Source organism: Harpia harpyja, chromosome 6, assembly GCF_026419915.1.
Source record: "Harpia harpyja isolate bHarHar1 chromosome 6, bHarHar1 primary haplotype, whole genome shotgun sequence".
NCBI lineage: Eukaryota > Metazoa > Chordata > Aves > Accipitriformes > Accipitridae > Harpia > Harpia harpyja.
Window position 1 is genome coordinate 6,218,301 of NC_068945.1, and position 16,754 is coordinate 6,235,054.

At 39.3% G+C, this 16,754-nt stretch overlaps 1 protein-coding gene across 1 annotated transcript in view; it reads left to right on the plus strand.

Moving 5' to 3' along the window:
- VWF (von Willebrand factor) overlaps positions 1-16,754 on the plus strand; it is a 146,041-nt gene that overhangs the window by 87,060 nt on the left and 42,227 nt on the right. Inside the window, exons 31-37 of the mRNA XM_052790174.1 lie at positions 1,770-1,913; positions 2,889-3,053; positions 5,392-5,435; positions 9,862-10,039; positions 13,658-13,878; positions 14,880-15,072; positions 15,724-16,065. Of these exons, the coding sequence (XP_052646134.1) occupies positions 1,770-1,913; positions 2,889-3,053; positions 5,392-5,435; positions 9,862-10,039; positions 13,658-13,878; positions 14,880-15,072; positions 15,724-16,065 (1,287 nt within the window). The remainder of the gene's footprint in view (positions 1-1,769; positions 1,914-2,888; positions 3,054-5,391; positions 5,436-9,861; positions 10,040-13,657; positions 13,879-14,879; positions 15,073-15,723; positions 16,066-16,754) is intronic.

Sequence of the window (16,754 nt, forward strand, 5' to 3'; positions counted from 1 at the left end):
TTGGGAAAATATGTGATCCTCTCTAGACAGGCGATTGCTAGCGGAGGTAACAGCGCGTGACAGATGAAAGCTTGCAGAAGGAGAAATTGATGTGGATCCTATTCCTGCAGTAGGTCTGACAGGGCCTGGCAGCAGTTCCTGGTGGGTCCCAACTCTTCTCTTTAGTTGTGGGCATCTGTGTGGAAAGATGACATGTGAAGATGAGGCTAAGGCTCTGGGGAGGAAATAGTGATAATGGGCTAACGGGGAAGAAGAGGTGGCTGGATAAGGTGGGAAGGGGATATGAGGCTGTCAGTCAGGGACTGTAAGGTGTATGGGACAACGTGAAAGGATGGGGAAGGCAACAGTAGTTGAGAAGGGAATGTCACCTCCAAACCAGTACTGTGGCAAAGGAAACATTTGGGCTTTTTCCAGATACCTGTTCTAGACTAGATTCTTCCAAGGGGTAAATTTTTCCTGAAACGCTAATGTAAGCCTTGTAGAGTTTCCAGTTGCTGTTGCCGTGTTATCAATAGTCAAAGTGCTAAGTGAGCTTCCTAGAGGTTGTCCATGCTTGTAGCAGCTTGGGAAGAGGATCTTTGCTTCTACAAGTGAAAAGGAGTGGGTGACACAGTGAAAGAAGATATGAAGTGCAAAGCGTTCAGGTGTGCTAAGGTATTCTGGGGGTGTGCTGGTGACTTATCTATGATCTGACTTCCAGTGTTTTACAAATGTGTTTGATATTTAAAATTGTTCAGTGAATTCCTCAGGCAAATGTATTTCTGTTCCACTGTTACTGCAGATTACTCGGAGGAACGATTCTTTCGAGTATTTGTTATTCACTGTTCACTGTTTGCCCTAAATGTCACATCAGTCACACGGTATCATTTCTACTTCCTAACGTGATAACTTCCAAGCCCAAAGGAGCTTTTAAGAAAGCTGCATATCGTGATTCCCAGTATAAATATTTGTGCAAATACATATCTAAATACAAGTACTAGCAAAGTGCTTTCTTGCTGAGGTCATGATTTTGAACAAAAATTTGCCCGAGTGTTCACAGATGTTAAATGAAAGTGCAGCAGCTACCCATTTTTGCCAGTTTGTGATTTGGTAGCTAAGGTAGGATTTCTTTGTGTGTTTTGTGGGGTTTGGTGGGTTTGGTTTGTAGTTTTGTTTTTTTGTTTTGTTTTTAATATGGATTGCCCAGTTATATTCTGGGTTAGTCTGAGTCTAGATTTCAGAGAGGTTGCTGGTAGGAGGGAGGCAAGATACGCTTGTCACACCCATAGAAAAAGTTGACCAAATTAGGGAAGGATTAGATCTTCTCTGGGAGCCGAGCAACTTGTGTGTGCAGTTCAGGATGGTGTGAAGTTTTAGATCAGATAGCCACTTGATGTCACTGTTGTTCTGCAATTGTGAAAAAGTACATATTCTACAATATCTTTTTCCTTTTGTGTAATGCAATGGTAACGTTTCTGGAAAAGGTAACTACTAAAGTGAGGAGCGTAACTTTATCCTCGTGTCTAAGGGAAAGGTAGTAAAATTCCCATCACTTCAGAAATTGCGGAGCTAAGGCTGGCCCTCCTAATGTTGGGATGTATTAATAGTACTGGTAGGTTCTTAATAGCAGAAATCTTTCAGGTAGCAGCAATAAAGCAGACATTAAAAGTCCTTCAAGAAAAAGTATTTTGCAGTACTCTATAACCTACTAATACAACGTAAGATTTATTTTTATAGTCTCCTATGAGTTTTCTATTGTCTCTCTCATTTATCTCTTCTCCTCTTCTTAGGAAAAGCCATTGATTTTGTAGTTCAGAATGCAATGTCGGAATCCCACGGAGGGAGACCCAGCGCATCAAAGGTCGCGATAGTCATTGTGTCGGGGAGATCAGAAGACACCGTGGAGGCTGCTGCACTTTCTGCAAGAATAAACAGTAAATCTCATTTCGCCGTCACTATTTTTAAGCAGAGTCGTTGCTTTTTAAGTAATGCAGCAGAACAAAGGATGAAAAATTAAGGCACTGGTATGTTCATATAAGTTCAGGACTCACAGTGCATTATGTTCTGGTAAGAAACAGGCCTGAACAAAACGTGCCTGAGGAAGATGCCTTTGAATTACCGGTAAATTCAGGACCAATCTGCAATTTAAGCTAAACAGCTTCTATAGGTTTCATAAATTAGTGGCATTTCATTTTCCAAGGTCCCGTGGATAGATAGGGATGACAGAAATGTGTTCTAATATTATAAATTCAATACTGTTGCTACAGTGAATCTTGAAAGGTTCACTGTAATAATAATAAATAGAGAGAGGATGTGATCAGATTCTGCACTGACCTATACAGGAATAAGCTTTTGCTATCAATGTGTGCTGCATGATTTTTCTTCAAGTTTTCTGGCTGTAGTCTCTGTACCTCAGATTCCTCAGGTGTTCAGCTGAGGAACATTGACTTCCTTCATAGGTTGATCTGGGAGCTATTGAATAAGGCATGGACTAAATAACAACTATCAACTATTTTTTTTTTTTTTAATTAAATGGTTTGAAAATAATCCAATTGCCATGTAACTGAAGAAAGAAAACAACATATTGAGATTTTTTTTACATTTGGAAAAAAGTGAAAGTGGTGTTAAGTCTGCAGCTGCATTTTGTTGATTATGCATGACTGTATTATGCTTGGGACTAATAGAGCTCATCTTAGCTAGCACTGTGATTAGAGCATAACCATTTCTGCCCTTAATTGCCTTTAGCCTATGTGGAGGGAGTGATGCAAATAATACATGAAAATTAACTGTTGGGGGAAAAAAGTTTTCCCAGATCTTTTTTTCTAAAAAGCAAATGAAAAAAATACAACAGCAAAGACCTCCTCCTCCTGTGCATTGCCCACTTAAAACCTTTTCTTCTCTTTTCCTAGGGGTATCCCTGTTTCCAGTTGGGGTTGGGAACAGATATGATGAAGAGCAACTGAGAACTCTGACTGGGCCATCAGCTGCTAACAGAATCATGAAGCTTCAGAATTTTGAAGACTTATCCACTATGATCACATTGAATAGTGAATTTATCAACAAAGTGTGCATGGGTAAGTCCAATATAGTTGTAGCCTCATAACTGGAGCAAAAACCCCAAATTGAAATGCCAAAACCAGAGTGCTTTTTCTTGATTTGAGAAGTCAGCCCAATGCTCCTTTGATAGTGTTTCACTGACAGTCATCACAAATGCTAACATAGACCCCACCATCACTTAGGTGTAACAAAATCTGAGCCCTTTCAGCATGTAGCCAACTGCTATTCTAATCCACCAATTTTCAGCAAGATTTTTAAAACTGCTTAGGCCTGAACTTTCAAGCTATCATCTTATTAATAATCAGGGCTGGTCATTAACTGAAGGACACCAGGAAAGCTCAAGCTGTCACAAATGAATGGGGGCATGCTTCAGAAATGTTACAAGTTAGTTGTGAATAAAGATTCCAAAGATTCCATACCTATTTTTCTGCACAGACCTAAGCATTGTTATGTGTATGTCTACAAAGAATTCAGCCAAAGGGTCAGGAAAAAAAGAATAAGAAAATTAACTTTTCCAGGAAAACAAATACTGGGGAAAAAAAGGTATAAAATATTTTAAACATGCATTTATTTGTAGATAGCCATGCCCCCTATGTAAGGAAACTTGCTTCAACTCTGGCCAGTATTTTACTACTTTTGCCTCCTTGGTCTGTGTGTATATAGATATTTATTATTCGTGGTGGTGTTGTTATTTCTATTACAATAGCATCTACTTGTCCTCTCCGCAAACCACTATCTCATCGTGTTAGTCATTGCACAGGTTTTTACCAGCATTACTAGGGCTTAGTTACGTCTCCATTAAAATAAGTGGACTTTTTTGCAGAGCCAAGTACCACTAAGAATGAGGAAGTTGCAGAGTGTGCACAGTCCAGCTTAGAGATATCCGATCAGTCTCCACTGGGATCACTTCTGGCATTTTAAAATCTCTCCAGAGCATCAAACAGCTGCCATTTTCTAGATTTAAACAGCTGCCATTTTCTTTCTTTTCTTTTAAAATAAGCTTTTAAAGATGCATTTCCTCTCCTCTCACTGTAAAATATGTGATTTTCTTGCCCTAAATTACATTGATCCAAGATATAGGATAGGGAGCTGGAATTTGAAGCTAGTAACTACTTTCTTATTGCAATCTGTGCTATAACCTATTGGTACTAGAGGTGAAAGCTTTGTATTTTTATGAAAGCTTTTCCAACAGCACAAAGTGTATGCTCAAAAACTTGAATGATAGGTATCTTATATTAGACACCTAAATCTGAAAAATTTAGGTCTCCCTTTTGCCGATGATAAAGCCTTTGCTACGGAGTGGGAAACTGTCATCTTTTTTTGTGTGTGTGTGTGTTTGTTTTTGGGGTTTTTTTGTTTGTTTTTGTTTTATTTAAGTTTCTTACAATCTGTAAAGTGTAATTTTCCCCTCCAGACTCATACAGTTGGATTTCTTGTACGGAGGGAGTCTTACTTTATGTATGGAAGTGTACCAAAAATAATACTATTAAAAAGGTTTAAAAGATTTCCTAAATGCTTTCAAAATACATTACTTATCCTGGAAAAGACAGAGCATGGAGCATATATATGCTAGCAAAGTATAGTATTATATAAAGAGCTTGCTAGTCAGTGTTTTAATTTCCTAGACACGTGCTTATCACATTGTCATGCCATAGTACTTACATGAAATTACTTTCCATATATCTTTAGGTGTGTTATGAGAGCACATAAACATAGAAACTGCAATTCAGTGGGTGCCTTGTGACCACCTAACTGTTTCTATAAAAAACTGCTCATCACAGTAATGCCTGAATGTCAGGAAACTGAATTTGAGTATTCTTATTGCAGCTATTTTCATACTTAGGCTAGCTGCTGACAAATCTTATCTTGAGGTTACTCGCTGTATTTATCTTTCTGCATTTAATAAATGTGTGTGTGTGCATGGGTGTGTAAATTCTCATTACCTGCTAATTACCAGAAATATTCTCAATTCATCACAAAATTCAGAAGGAAGGCTGGACCCTGCCTCAGAGCTAAAACCATGATCTTCTTTTATGTACTGTCTGGGCAGAGCTGTATGTCAGTATAAGGAGTGCTGTAGAATTACAGCCTACTTGCTCACAGGGTATTTTGGGACCAATGTCATTGCAGAAGTCAGGTAATGCTAGAAGTAACAAAGTTTATGCATTCTTTGACTTTTGTACACCTTGGACAAATGCCTCAGTCTTCAGGTAGGGATTCTCACATTCTAATGCAAAAAAAACTTCTTACAGCCTAAGTCACATTTTTTAGTAAGCAATCTGTATTTTGGTGACCACCACTTATAAGGCTGGATAAGGGCGTGAGATGGCTAAAAGATGTCTCTTTCTCTTTCAGACTCTGTCAGAGAATGTATAGATGAGGATGGAAACAGAAAGAAAGTAAGTGTATTGCCTGGGTCATCCATCTGGCTTTCAAGTTACAAAGTTCATGCTGGACCATGAATACCTTCATAGATAATCTGAAACAAAATGTGTTGGACAATATTAAGAATTATTTTTAGGAGGAAAATGTTAGCTTTTGAACTGATGGGATAACTTTGCACAAAGGAGACTTCCTCTACCGACACCTGATCTTGCAGTGCGTTGAATACTATTGAAGGCAGTGCAGAGCCAAAACCTGTGAGAGTGTCTCTTCCCTGACAAAGAAAAATGTATTTCTGTCACCTGGTGAAAGAACTTCTGGGAAAGCTAGACATGGCCAAAATAAAGGTGCATGTACAGGGTGAGGCAATGTCATTGTCCAGACCCCCTCCTTCTGCTAAAAATACAAGTACCTTGACCCTATGAAAAATTTATAGGAAGATAATTATTGTGTGATAGTCAACTCTCTAGGGAAAACCATCTCTTATGTAATGAAATCAAAGTTCTTAGTTTTCATTTGCAGAAAAACTTTTATTAATCCTGAGAAAATGCTCAGAAATGTTGGTATACTTGTCCGATGTATCAAAAGTGATCTGCTCTAAGAAAGGAATGATATAGATGTTATAAATGGTTCAGTTCCTTCATCTCAGGTAAAATGCCAAGGTTTTTGAGTGCAGATGATACTTCATGCATTTAAAAATATTAACATAAGCTTGTTACATGTTTTCTAGTAGGGGTCAGTTATGAGTTCTACCCTAGGATTAATCTTGAATTTCCAGTACATTAAAAATATTCCTTTGATTTTTTTCCCTTGTGAAGACATGACTGTAAGGAAGGATGTGACTAATAAAGAAATGCTTATGAATTGTCTAGACGCAGGAAATATATCAAAGCTGCCTTACGTGGTTGGCCTTGGTCAGCTGGTCAGAACACAGAAAGGCTTTCGCTAGATCAGACACTAAGTATAACTTGGTGGCTTTGAGGTTGACAACCTAATTAAGAAAAAAACAACAAACCAAAACTAAACTTGAAAAACTTTTTTAATTGAAAACAAAAAATAATCAGATTCTTGTTGTTTATTCATTTGAATTGCTTGTGTCCAGGCCTCTGGGCTCCTAGAAGCAGATACAGGTACATGTAGATAAGTGCTGGGAAGGCTAAACGTGAATTTCAGACATGTCAGGCTTCATTTTTTTGGTGGTAAACTTAAAACACAATTTCCGTTGTGGCTAAAATGTTTTTGGATGAAAAGAGGGCAGGCTCCAGTCCATGTAAAAATGAACCACACTTTCAAATGGTAGGCTTTAGGGGGATTTTGTGTTACCTTTTCTGTCAGCCAGAAAAAATGGGGTTTAGAAGACACTGCCGACGTGGTAGCCATTGCCTTTTGGAGCAGGCTGTTGAGCATCCTGTGGTGCCCACAGGACACTGTGGAAGTGTTCTGCCTCTGGTGTTCAGCACCCACGCTCTGAACTCCTCTGCTGCCTCAAAGGCAGTAATGTGCCAACGTTGGCCTGTTACCCTCTTCCAGCGTAGTTCACAAATCCACGGGGATGAAGAATCAAGGCTCTTTCCTAAGTCAGAAAAGACAGGCTCTTACATCAGATCCATAATATTTCAGGCGTTACTCAGAGAATTACTGCAGGAGGCTCAGTTCCCCAAGCGGGATGTCTGTCATGCACCTGGAGATTGTGGGAACTGATCTCTTGCAGTTTGCAAGGAAATCAGAGTTCTCAGGATCAAAAATCTCAGCCTAAATCCTATCAGTATCGTGAGTGATATGATTTGTTACATTATTTTTGTTATTACTTCTACCCTGGAAATGACTGTCGAAGGAAGATTCATGGCTAAGGTCACTGTTAGTAGCAGAAGGATGGAAGATCAATCCATTCAACCCCTGTATTACGTGGCCAATAATAGAAGTCAGGGAAGAACATAAGTAAGAATATATGAAAATTCCATGAACTATCCTAGCCTTGAACAATTTGTGACTCAGGGACACCCTGAGCTGTGAGTGGCACCTTTTTGTGTTTGATAGTGCTCAATAGTTTTCTCCTCTATGAATTTGTTCAGTCGTTCTTTGAACCCACATCTGTTTTTAGTACTTATCAAATCCAGTGGCAAGGAGTTCCAATAATGCTAAATACAGGCTGTGGAAAGAACCACTGTTTTAATATTTGAACTTGCCAGCTGACAGAATATGTGAAGGATTATGATAGATTAAGGGTTTTTTTTAATGTAGTTAATTTTCATCAGTAGTCTTGTTTTGATGCTTTTAAGCAGGCATAATGGCGATAATAGAAGTGTAGGTACTTGTCTTATAGTGGTAGCACTTCATCATGAAGTGATCTGTATAGCGATCTTCTGCATTTCTAGTCTACATGTGGTGGTAAAACCCACATTCCTAAACTAACTGTTTCTGTAGCATGACTTTACTAGTGTATTGTTCAGCACTTGGTTTAGAGAAGAACAACCAACCAAACAAAACCCTGACTAAATTAAAAGGTGCCAGCCGACGAGCCGGTCGAGGTATGTGGCTCGCTGTCCTGCAGATGCACTGTAAGAGAAAGAGTCTGCAAGTCCAGGTCCGTAGGTTCAGAGCTCCCTTGGAGAGGAAATCTGAGGCTTCCTCCGGTGTGCTGGCAGGCTCATCACTTTCAGCAGACTTATCCTTCACGATTTAGAAACCTCTGCTTTTGCTTTCCTTTCTGTCCTATTTTTACTCCTACGATTTCATATTAATTGGGATTTTAGGATTTCTTTGTCTTCAGAGTCCCTGTGTTTTCCTCTGCACCAGCATTCTTGGCTTTTTTGCATCCTTCAACTGATATTTTTGTTTTAATGTTCTGTGCTTTGCTTTTCTTGTCCAGCTCTTAGATGTTTTCCAATAGATGTTCTGTTAAGGAGTGAAATAAAAACAATTAAATATGTATGGAAGCCAGAGGGTCCTTTGCCAGACTTGCGCAGCTGTATATATACCCGTCCAGGTGCTCCACTTTCAATGAGTTGTAGGCGAGACAACTATAATTAAAAACCATTCTATTTCTTCCTATCTAAATATTTTCTCCATACTTAAAGCTCCTCATGTTACTTTTTTCACAGCTTCCTCTAGGCTCACAAGCCTGGAAAGTATTAAGCCGCTTTCAGGACAAGTTGCCTTTTTCAAAGTCCTGAAACATAGAAAGCTGGTCCAGTAAATTAACATATTTAATATGTAAATTTTCTTGGCTGTAAATCTGGCAGTTCTCTTTTAGACTTGACAGTATCACATAGCTCAGATACTTTCACATCACTATTCTTGGTTTGCCCATTAGTGCCAAGAATAGTCTGTGAATTATGTTGTGGTTACCTAAGTATTTTATCACTTTGCTCTTCTCTTTCATGGGAATGATGGGTAAGCTGAAAAGGAGAGGATGGGAGATGACCTTGCTCAATACCAGTCAACTTTTCTTTGCCACATGTTTCTGCCTGTGAATATCGAGAAATGTTATTCAGTTCAGAGAACCACTGTCTCGCTTGTTACTAGTGCTTCTGGACTCACCTGTGTAGAGATAGGTCTGGAAAGGGCTGTTTCCCACATTTGGGGATATTCTTGGGAATGCAGACCTCAGGGATGAACACTCTATATTGAAATTCATTGAGCCTATTTATGGACTTTAGAGCTCTGCGGGACTGGGGCCAGAGAGCTCAGCTTTTTGCAGATACAAATCTTGAGATATTCCAGATTGTGTCCCCATCTATTTCTCCGACATTTGGTAGTATATAATCCTGGTGCCTTAAAATTTAGACTGTCCTTTAAAAGATAAGAATATATTTTATATTTTGTTTTTAATTTTACAAAACCACTATGCATATCTAACAACATGAATCTGGTAAAGGAACAATTTCCCTTCGGGAAGGGAGGAACTGTTTTAAAGTTTTGGAGTTGTGGATAGAATAATTAGAGTATTCCATGCCTTTCTAGCTTGGAATAAATATTGTTAATTCCTGCTGTACCATGACCTTCTGTGATCAGAGCTCTTTCTAAAATAATTTTATGGCTTATGAAAACTAAAGGCTTTGACATTTAAGGAAAAGCTAAGGGGAATTCTTTGTTGACTATGCTATTCATGCATGCTGTAGGATGGCTAAACTAACAATAGATGGAGTACCAGATACTTCATTCTGCTGTAATAAAACAACTCCTGTTCTAGGCTATTATCTTGTGCTTGGAATTTCAGAGTCTATTTCTTACAGTGTTGCTAATTTAAACTTTCTCATCCTCATGAAGTCCTTAATACACTGCATTCTATTATTTAATTATCCAAGGCTAATTTGAGTAGCACTGCTGTCAGTGTCACTTTACTTGCTAGCTGTAGGATCGTGTCAGCAGCCAAGTTTTGCATTGTTCTCCCCTCCGCCCATGTTCTTCTCAATTATTAAATATCCATGTCTCCCCATCTAGCCTGGTGACAAATGGACATTACCGGACCAGTGCCACACTGTGACATGCTTTCCAGGAGATTACACAGTTCTGGAGAGTCACCAAATTAACTGTGAGAGGATGCCAAAACCAGTATGTCACAGCAATCTTCCTGCTGTCAAGGTTGAAGAAACTTGTGGCTGCCGATGGATGTGTCCATGTGAGTATCTACCTTTGCATGTAAGCCTTTCCCTCCCCATCGCTTGAAATGTTTATCAGAAATGTAATGCTGAATGGAGCTCTTCAGTCGTTGGACACATCAAAGATGATTGAGGTGGGGGGAACTGATGCTGTACACTGGTTAAGAAAACAGCTAGGAGCATGAAAGCCTTACTGATGCCTAAATGTGTGCAAGTTCAGGACCACTGCGAGCTGATTTTTTGCATTAGCATATCTACAGTGTTTTATCAGAGAATCTCACACTCAATTTCCAAAGCTGTGTGAACTAGGAAGGAAGATGTATGAAAGAAAACAGAAATTTATTTCTCAAGCTGTAAGCAAGTGATGTATTCTTGGTCCGCCTCTAGGCTTGAGGGTTTGGCCTGACCTCAATCAAGCACACGTGTTAAAGAAACAACAATAAAAAAATGCTTCCTCCTTCCATAAAATCTCACATTGAGTATCTGAGCAGAAACGGTGACCACTGTGTGATTAGTACCTTGGCTGAGGTGACAGGAACAGAAATTAAGTGCACCCACTTGCGTTTACAGGGCAGAGGGGTTCAGCCCTGAGGCTGGTGATCCATTTACTGAAAAATGAGACCCTTTAGGAAAATCCCACATATGTGAAGGGAAGACTTGAGGGAGGAAGAATGATGATTTCAAGCAAAAAAACCAAGCTGGAACCTCCAGATCACCTCCATGCCCAGACAGATGCTCTGGCAATGGTGAAATGGAGGCAGTCCGGGGTGAAGGAGGCAGTGATGCCTGGTTGCATGAAGTCACGGGGAAGAGCACTTCATGTGGGAACGAGGAGTAGGCTCAGCCACTGGGTCTTTCGGTACACCTCAGCCTGAGTTTGGGGACTGAGCCTTACCTCTTTTCCATGGGAAATGCACTGTAGTCATATGCTCGATTTCCATACAAATTAGTCAAGATGTTTGTTTTGAATTAAATGTCAAAAAGATCAGCTCCAGTAGCTCTTAAAGGTTGTAGCTATACAAAAGAATGCATTTCTACAGCCCAATCATGCATGCTGTTACAGCTAAAATTTGCAGAAATCTCCAAAACAGGAACCTGTAGGTGTTATAGCATTTAAATCCTGTTCAGAGCCTGAATATCTTTGGCTTTAATGGAGCTTAGGGGACTGTACTCCCCAACATAATTTTGAAAATTGGGCTTATATCTAAAGTCATGTGATTACTTTTAGAAAGTAAATCAGAACCCAATATATACCTTCTCTTCATAATGTATAATCTCAATTTAAAATGTCCTCTGACAAACTGGCGGTTTTAAGAACAATTTCTTCAGGGCACTGCTTGAAATACCTAAGCTGGGTAGCTAGATTTTGATCCCTGAACTGTTAGACATCCAAAATTTTAACACCCTAAGTTTTAGCACTTCGTAAAAGCACATTTGATTATCCAAACCCTTTAAAGCTAACATTTCTGGTTTGATACAAGTATTTCAAAAAGGTAAAAAGATTTTTAGTTGAATAATCATAAAGATTTTATAATGTTTAAAAGATGCTCCTAGTGATATCTACCCATAAAAAGTGCATCTGTAATAATTTTCTTGATCCTAAATATATTGATAGCAACGTGAAAGCATTACTTTTGGCATTCAAAACCTGTCTTCATAATGAATTTCTGAAAGGATGAAATGAAAATTACCATTTGTACTGTTAGCTGATTATCATGAAAAGACCTATGGTTAACCTGAGATTGCTGCTGTTTAATATGAGCTAACAATTGTTTAACTCTTTATGAATTTAATGAGCCACGGTACCCAAAATTTAATTTTTTTTTTTTTTTTCCCCCAAGGTGGTACAGCTTGTGAGGGAAAAGTAGTAAGTTTTCATATGTTATAGAAGGAGAGGATAAAAAGTCCCCAATGCCACCCAGCTGATCAAAAACCCACGGGTAAAGTACCCTCGTTTCAACGACTACTCAGTGAAACCAGGGCGATGCTGTGTCAACTAAAGCAACATCCGTAGCCGGTGGGAAGGCTGATTCTGATGCCCTATGTGCTGTAGTCAGAGCCAAAACTCACAGCAATTGGTAAACTTTAGAGATGGGCATAGCAAAGTAGGTGCCTAGTAGGAGGTCAGTGTGCTTCAGCATCTCTTTGTTGTTATGGATGGAGGCTGGTTAGGCAATCTGTGCTGCAGGAGTGTGGCAGTACATGCTTAATTGACTCTTGTGATTTAGCAAAGTAGTATTCAGTTATTTAGAGAGCTAAAGCATACTTTCAAGCGATTGCTTGACGGTGCAGATGACATGACAAATGCTTTTGCAAAGAGGAAGTACTTGAAAATGTGTGCTTCTTGTGTCATGTAACTGAGTTCAGAGAGAGTTAAACCATAAAGGTGCTTGCTTGCTGAACTAGTTACAAATTTTATAGTAACATGATTTGCAAAGTGTGATTCATGGTTATTGGGTGGTTTTGGACTACACTTAAACGGATTGCATTAATACATTTTGTGCTACAGAATACCTGTGAGAAATGTAAAGGGATTCCCATTATCCTTAGGTTTTTTTAGATGTCCAGGAATAAAAAAAGGTTGAGAAACGTTGTTTTATTGCTAACTTGTTTCATTGTTGTTTATGCATGAACTTTGTAAGTAGGTACAGTAAAACATCTGAAGATGCTCCAGTGCTCCAAAGGGATGTATCTCTTGACAGTTCCGTGCCTGACAGTATACAAGATAGGCTTGCTTTTTTTTTTTTTTTTTTTTTTAGCACAAGTTGCTGTTCGATGTTTTTCCTGGGAAACTAAGTTTGAAGGTCAATGAATGGGACAAATTATTCTCAAATCTCAGTTAGAAGCCAAGTAGCTGAATTATTAACAAGGAGAATTATCGTCCTGCATGTTTATCTGACATTGCTTTTATTGTCCTTATTATCTTTAGGCAAAAGATTTGAAAATGCATGAGTCAGAAGAATCCTTTTGCTCAGATTTTGTTTTGGTACTTGTGAGATTATAATCTTCCTTGTTTTCCAGTTTGTGAAGACAAGGAGGTGTATATAACCTAATGACCAGGACACTGAGCTGTCAGTTGATCACTGGTTTATCCTCTGCACAATATTTCTCTGCCCTTTACCTGTTTCCCATCTGAAAAAAAAGACAAGTCCCCTGGTATCGACTTGTGACATGTGTTTGATAAGAATGAAATAGTGTTATTTTCTTTCAAATATAATACTGTACAGAATAAAAAACAATACCATAATAAAAATGCAATGCAAAAATTAAAAAATAGGTATGTTACAGTCTTTCTACAGAGGGGGAAGGGATTTTCCCTGCTCTTATTTTTCATATAAAATTTAATAAATCACACTGCATGAAATATATTCACATTAAAAGGGATTTCCTATAAGTTTATCCAACTCTTTTTTAATAGTAATTGCTCCAGACAAAGATACTTAAAAAACCCCCATGTGATGAAGTATTTACCAAAGTTTCTTGTCAATGATTCGCTTCAGCATTTGCAATTCATTAACTTCCTAGCTTTCTCAATTAATTGGTTCCACATGCCCATAACGATTGTGAAGAAATAGTATAATTTGAACAAAAGTGAATTCCTATATGTTTTTTTCTTTTTTTTCTTCATTGACTTGCAGGTGTCTGTATAGGAAGTTCATCTCGACATATTGTCACTTTTGATGGGCTGAATTTTAAGCTGACCGGCAATTGCTCCTACACCTTGTTTCGAGACATGCAACATGATGTTGAAGTTCTCCTCCACGAAGGACCATGCAGAGCAACCCCGAAGATGAACTGTATGGACTCCATTGAAGTGAAGCATCGTGGTGTATCTGTTCAGCTCTTCAGTGACATGGCAGTAAGCTAAACGCAATGAAGTGATCTGTGCATTTTCTGCTAATGCTATAGCTTTCAGGTTATGAGGACAAATTTGTTCCCTTTATCCAGTTTCTGTTCCCCTTGCAGTTTATTCTTAGGCTTCTGAGCAAATGCCTCGTTTCAATTTCATGATATAATCGATGTTCGCATAACAAGCCAGACACGTTTCTCCTCTTGTTCTCCCTGTTGTGCTGGTGTGACAATGTCAAGACATGGCATTTGGCAATGTCTCCCTGACACTTCTGCCAGAAAGACAGGGATTATAGACAGGACATACTGCACTCTGATTCTCCTCTTTTGGCAGAGGTCCTTTACACAATGTTATCGTTCGGTGGATGGGAGAGCAGTCTGTTCTTCACAAGTCTATGCGTGACTGGCTAGTTGACGAGCTAGGGAGTTGGTTCTTACCTTGTTTGCAGACGGACCTCAGCATTGGAAGAGAGGCCAGCTTAGTATGCATTACATCTATTTTGTAGGCAGAGAAGTAGTCAAATTCAATACGACACATTCTTCAATCTCTGGGTTCCTCAGACATACAGGAGTTGGCTAGCCTGCAAAGGTGATCTCTTCTGACTTGTGTAGCAGAATAGGATGGACCAAAACACCTGCACCCAGTTCTGCATGGTGATGAACAGCCTTGACTTTCACTGAGTTTTATTGATAATCAGGGTCTGTAGGCAGCATTTTAACTTCATGGCATTAGAATGCTAGTCTGTAAATACATGATGCTGAAGGAAGGTATGCACTCACGTGGGAAAATGTTGAAAGAGTTGTTCATACAATACACAGAATGAAGGTCAATTAGTTCTGTACATTTTTACAATCGAGAGAAAGTTTCAGCTTGCAAAATTGTTTCTTATGTCCAGATTCAGCTGGATCTTGAAGTACTTGTTGAAATCAAAATATGTTGCAACTGTAAGATTGGGTTGATTTTAATTGCTTTCTAGAACTGATGTGATGATCTTGCCTTTTTGAAAACAGGTGGCTGTTAATGGTGAAAGGGTTCATATCCCCTATTCTAGCAGTTTGTTTGAAGTCACTGTCTATGGAGCAATAATGCACGAAATCAAGTTCTCCCATCTTGGACATAATCTCACATTCACTCCAAGAAACAATGAATTTATTCTTAAACTTAATTCAAAGAGCTTTTCTTCAGGAACACAAGGGCTTTGTGGTAAGTCTGAAAGCTAGTAATTTTAACAGCTTCCTACTTGGGCTTGGACTGCTATTTATGTTATTGTAATTTGTGTGGCCCTGAACCTGTAAACTTTCTGGCTGAACTGATCCCCCGTTGTTGGCACATTGCTAATCTATGTAGGTTGTTCTACATTGGCTGTCAATGTAACAGCTCATTGACTCCCAGTAATACCTTAGAAAGAAGAGGCTGGACATCTCTCATGTTTTACTTATTTCACATTATCTTTTCAAGGAGGTCTCTTTTTTTTTTTTTTTTTTGGATGGGGGTTTAACTTTAGGTTCTTACATATACATTTCTGTTTGCAGTGAAGGTGAATGTTTTGTGAGGGGTACTACTCCCTGGCAGAATTAATTCTATGGTATCCTCAAAGGTATAATCTATTGTATAGCTTATACCTCTGTGGCATAACCTATACCTCCTGTAATGAGGAAATGGGAAACAAGACCTAGGGTTTTTATGCCTCTGCTGATAATAGCCATGAGGAATATCATTCATTCATTCCTCTTCCCCTTGGCATTCACCAAGTGGCCCCAACCAGCTCTGTCTGCCCTGTGCCTGTTTTCTCTAGGTTTATTTTATTGCTGACTGTATCCAGACTTTTTCTTTTCCTTTTACTTGCTCTCCTAGGTGTGTGTGACCAGAACCATGTCAACGACTTCACGTTACGTGATGGCTCTGTCACTCCTGACAGCACCGTTTTTATCCAAGACTGGACAGTGGAAGAGCCAGGAAAGATCTGTGAAATCCGTAAAGAAGACAGATGCTCTGAGCATACAACGAGCCATTGCAGCTTTCTGCTTTCTGATCGGTTTGCAGAGTGCCACAGGATAATCTCCCCCAACATGTTCTATGAGGCCTGTGCAGAGACCAGCTGCTATGAGGATGAAGCCTGCGAGATGATAACTTCCTACGCTCACATCTGCAGGGAAAACGGGGTCTGCGTAGACTGGAGAACACCTGAGTTTTGTCGTAAGGGGTTTATTCTATGTTAAAACTGATACAGAAACTGTCTTAATTGGTGATGGTGATGACAGTGACCACCTTGTCAGTGTATACTAATTTTTGATTGCTGTGTAATGGGGCAGAAGTTCCAGACTGAGTTTCCCATACAAGTCATATTGCAGATCTAATAACTGGTTTGTCATCCACTAAGTTGCATGTTATGGAAAAAATGTTTCTTTGTAAACTGCTAACTAGTAAAATGCAAGGTAGTTATGCGAGGCTAGAGGGATAACCTATGAAATAAAAATACTGTGAAAGCCGTGTACAGGTAAACACAGCTATGTGCCAGTACCTGACTCTGTAGCCACTGAACCACCGTGGGGCCAGGTTTGGACTGAGTCTGCTCCGATTCTGCCAGGCAGTTTTAGCTGCAGATATCCCTGCTTTGGTACAGACATTGGAGGATCTGTACAAGGCAGCCAGGGAAGCTCATAATTTGGACTAGTGGAACTGCTTCCCAGCCTGTCACTCTTGTAGCTGCACATAATGGCACAAAATAAGACTTTTCTCTGTAATAGTTTCACAGATTCCCTACATTCCAACCAAAGCCTAGACCTTTCAGACCATGATGGAAGAGCCAATGTGATTTTAAGCTTCTGCTGCACTGAAAAATGGGGAAACGGCCACTCTCTGTGGTGTCTTTTCTTGTTAGTGCA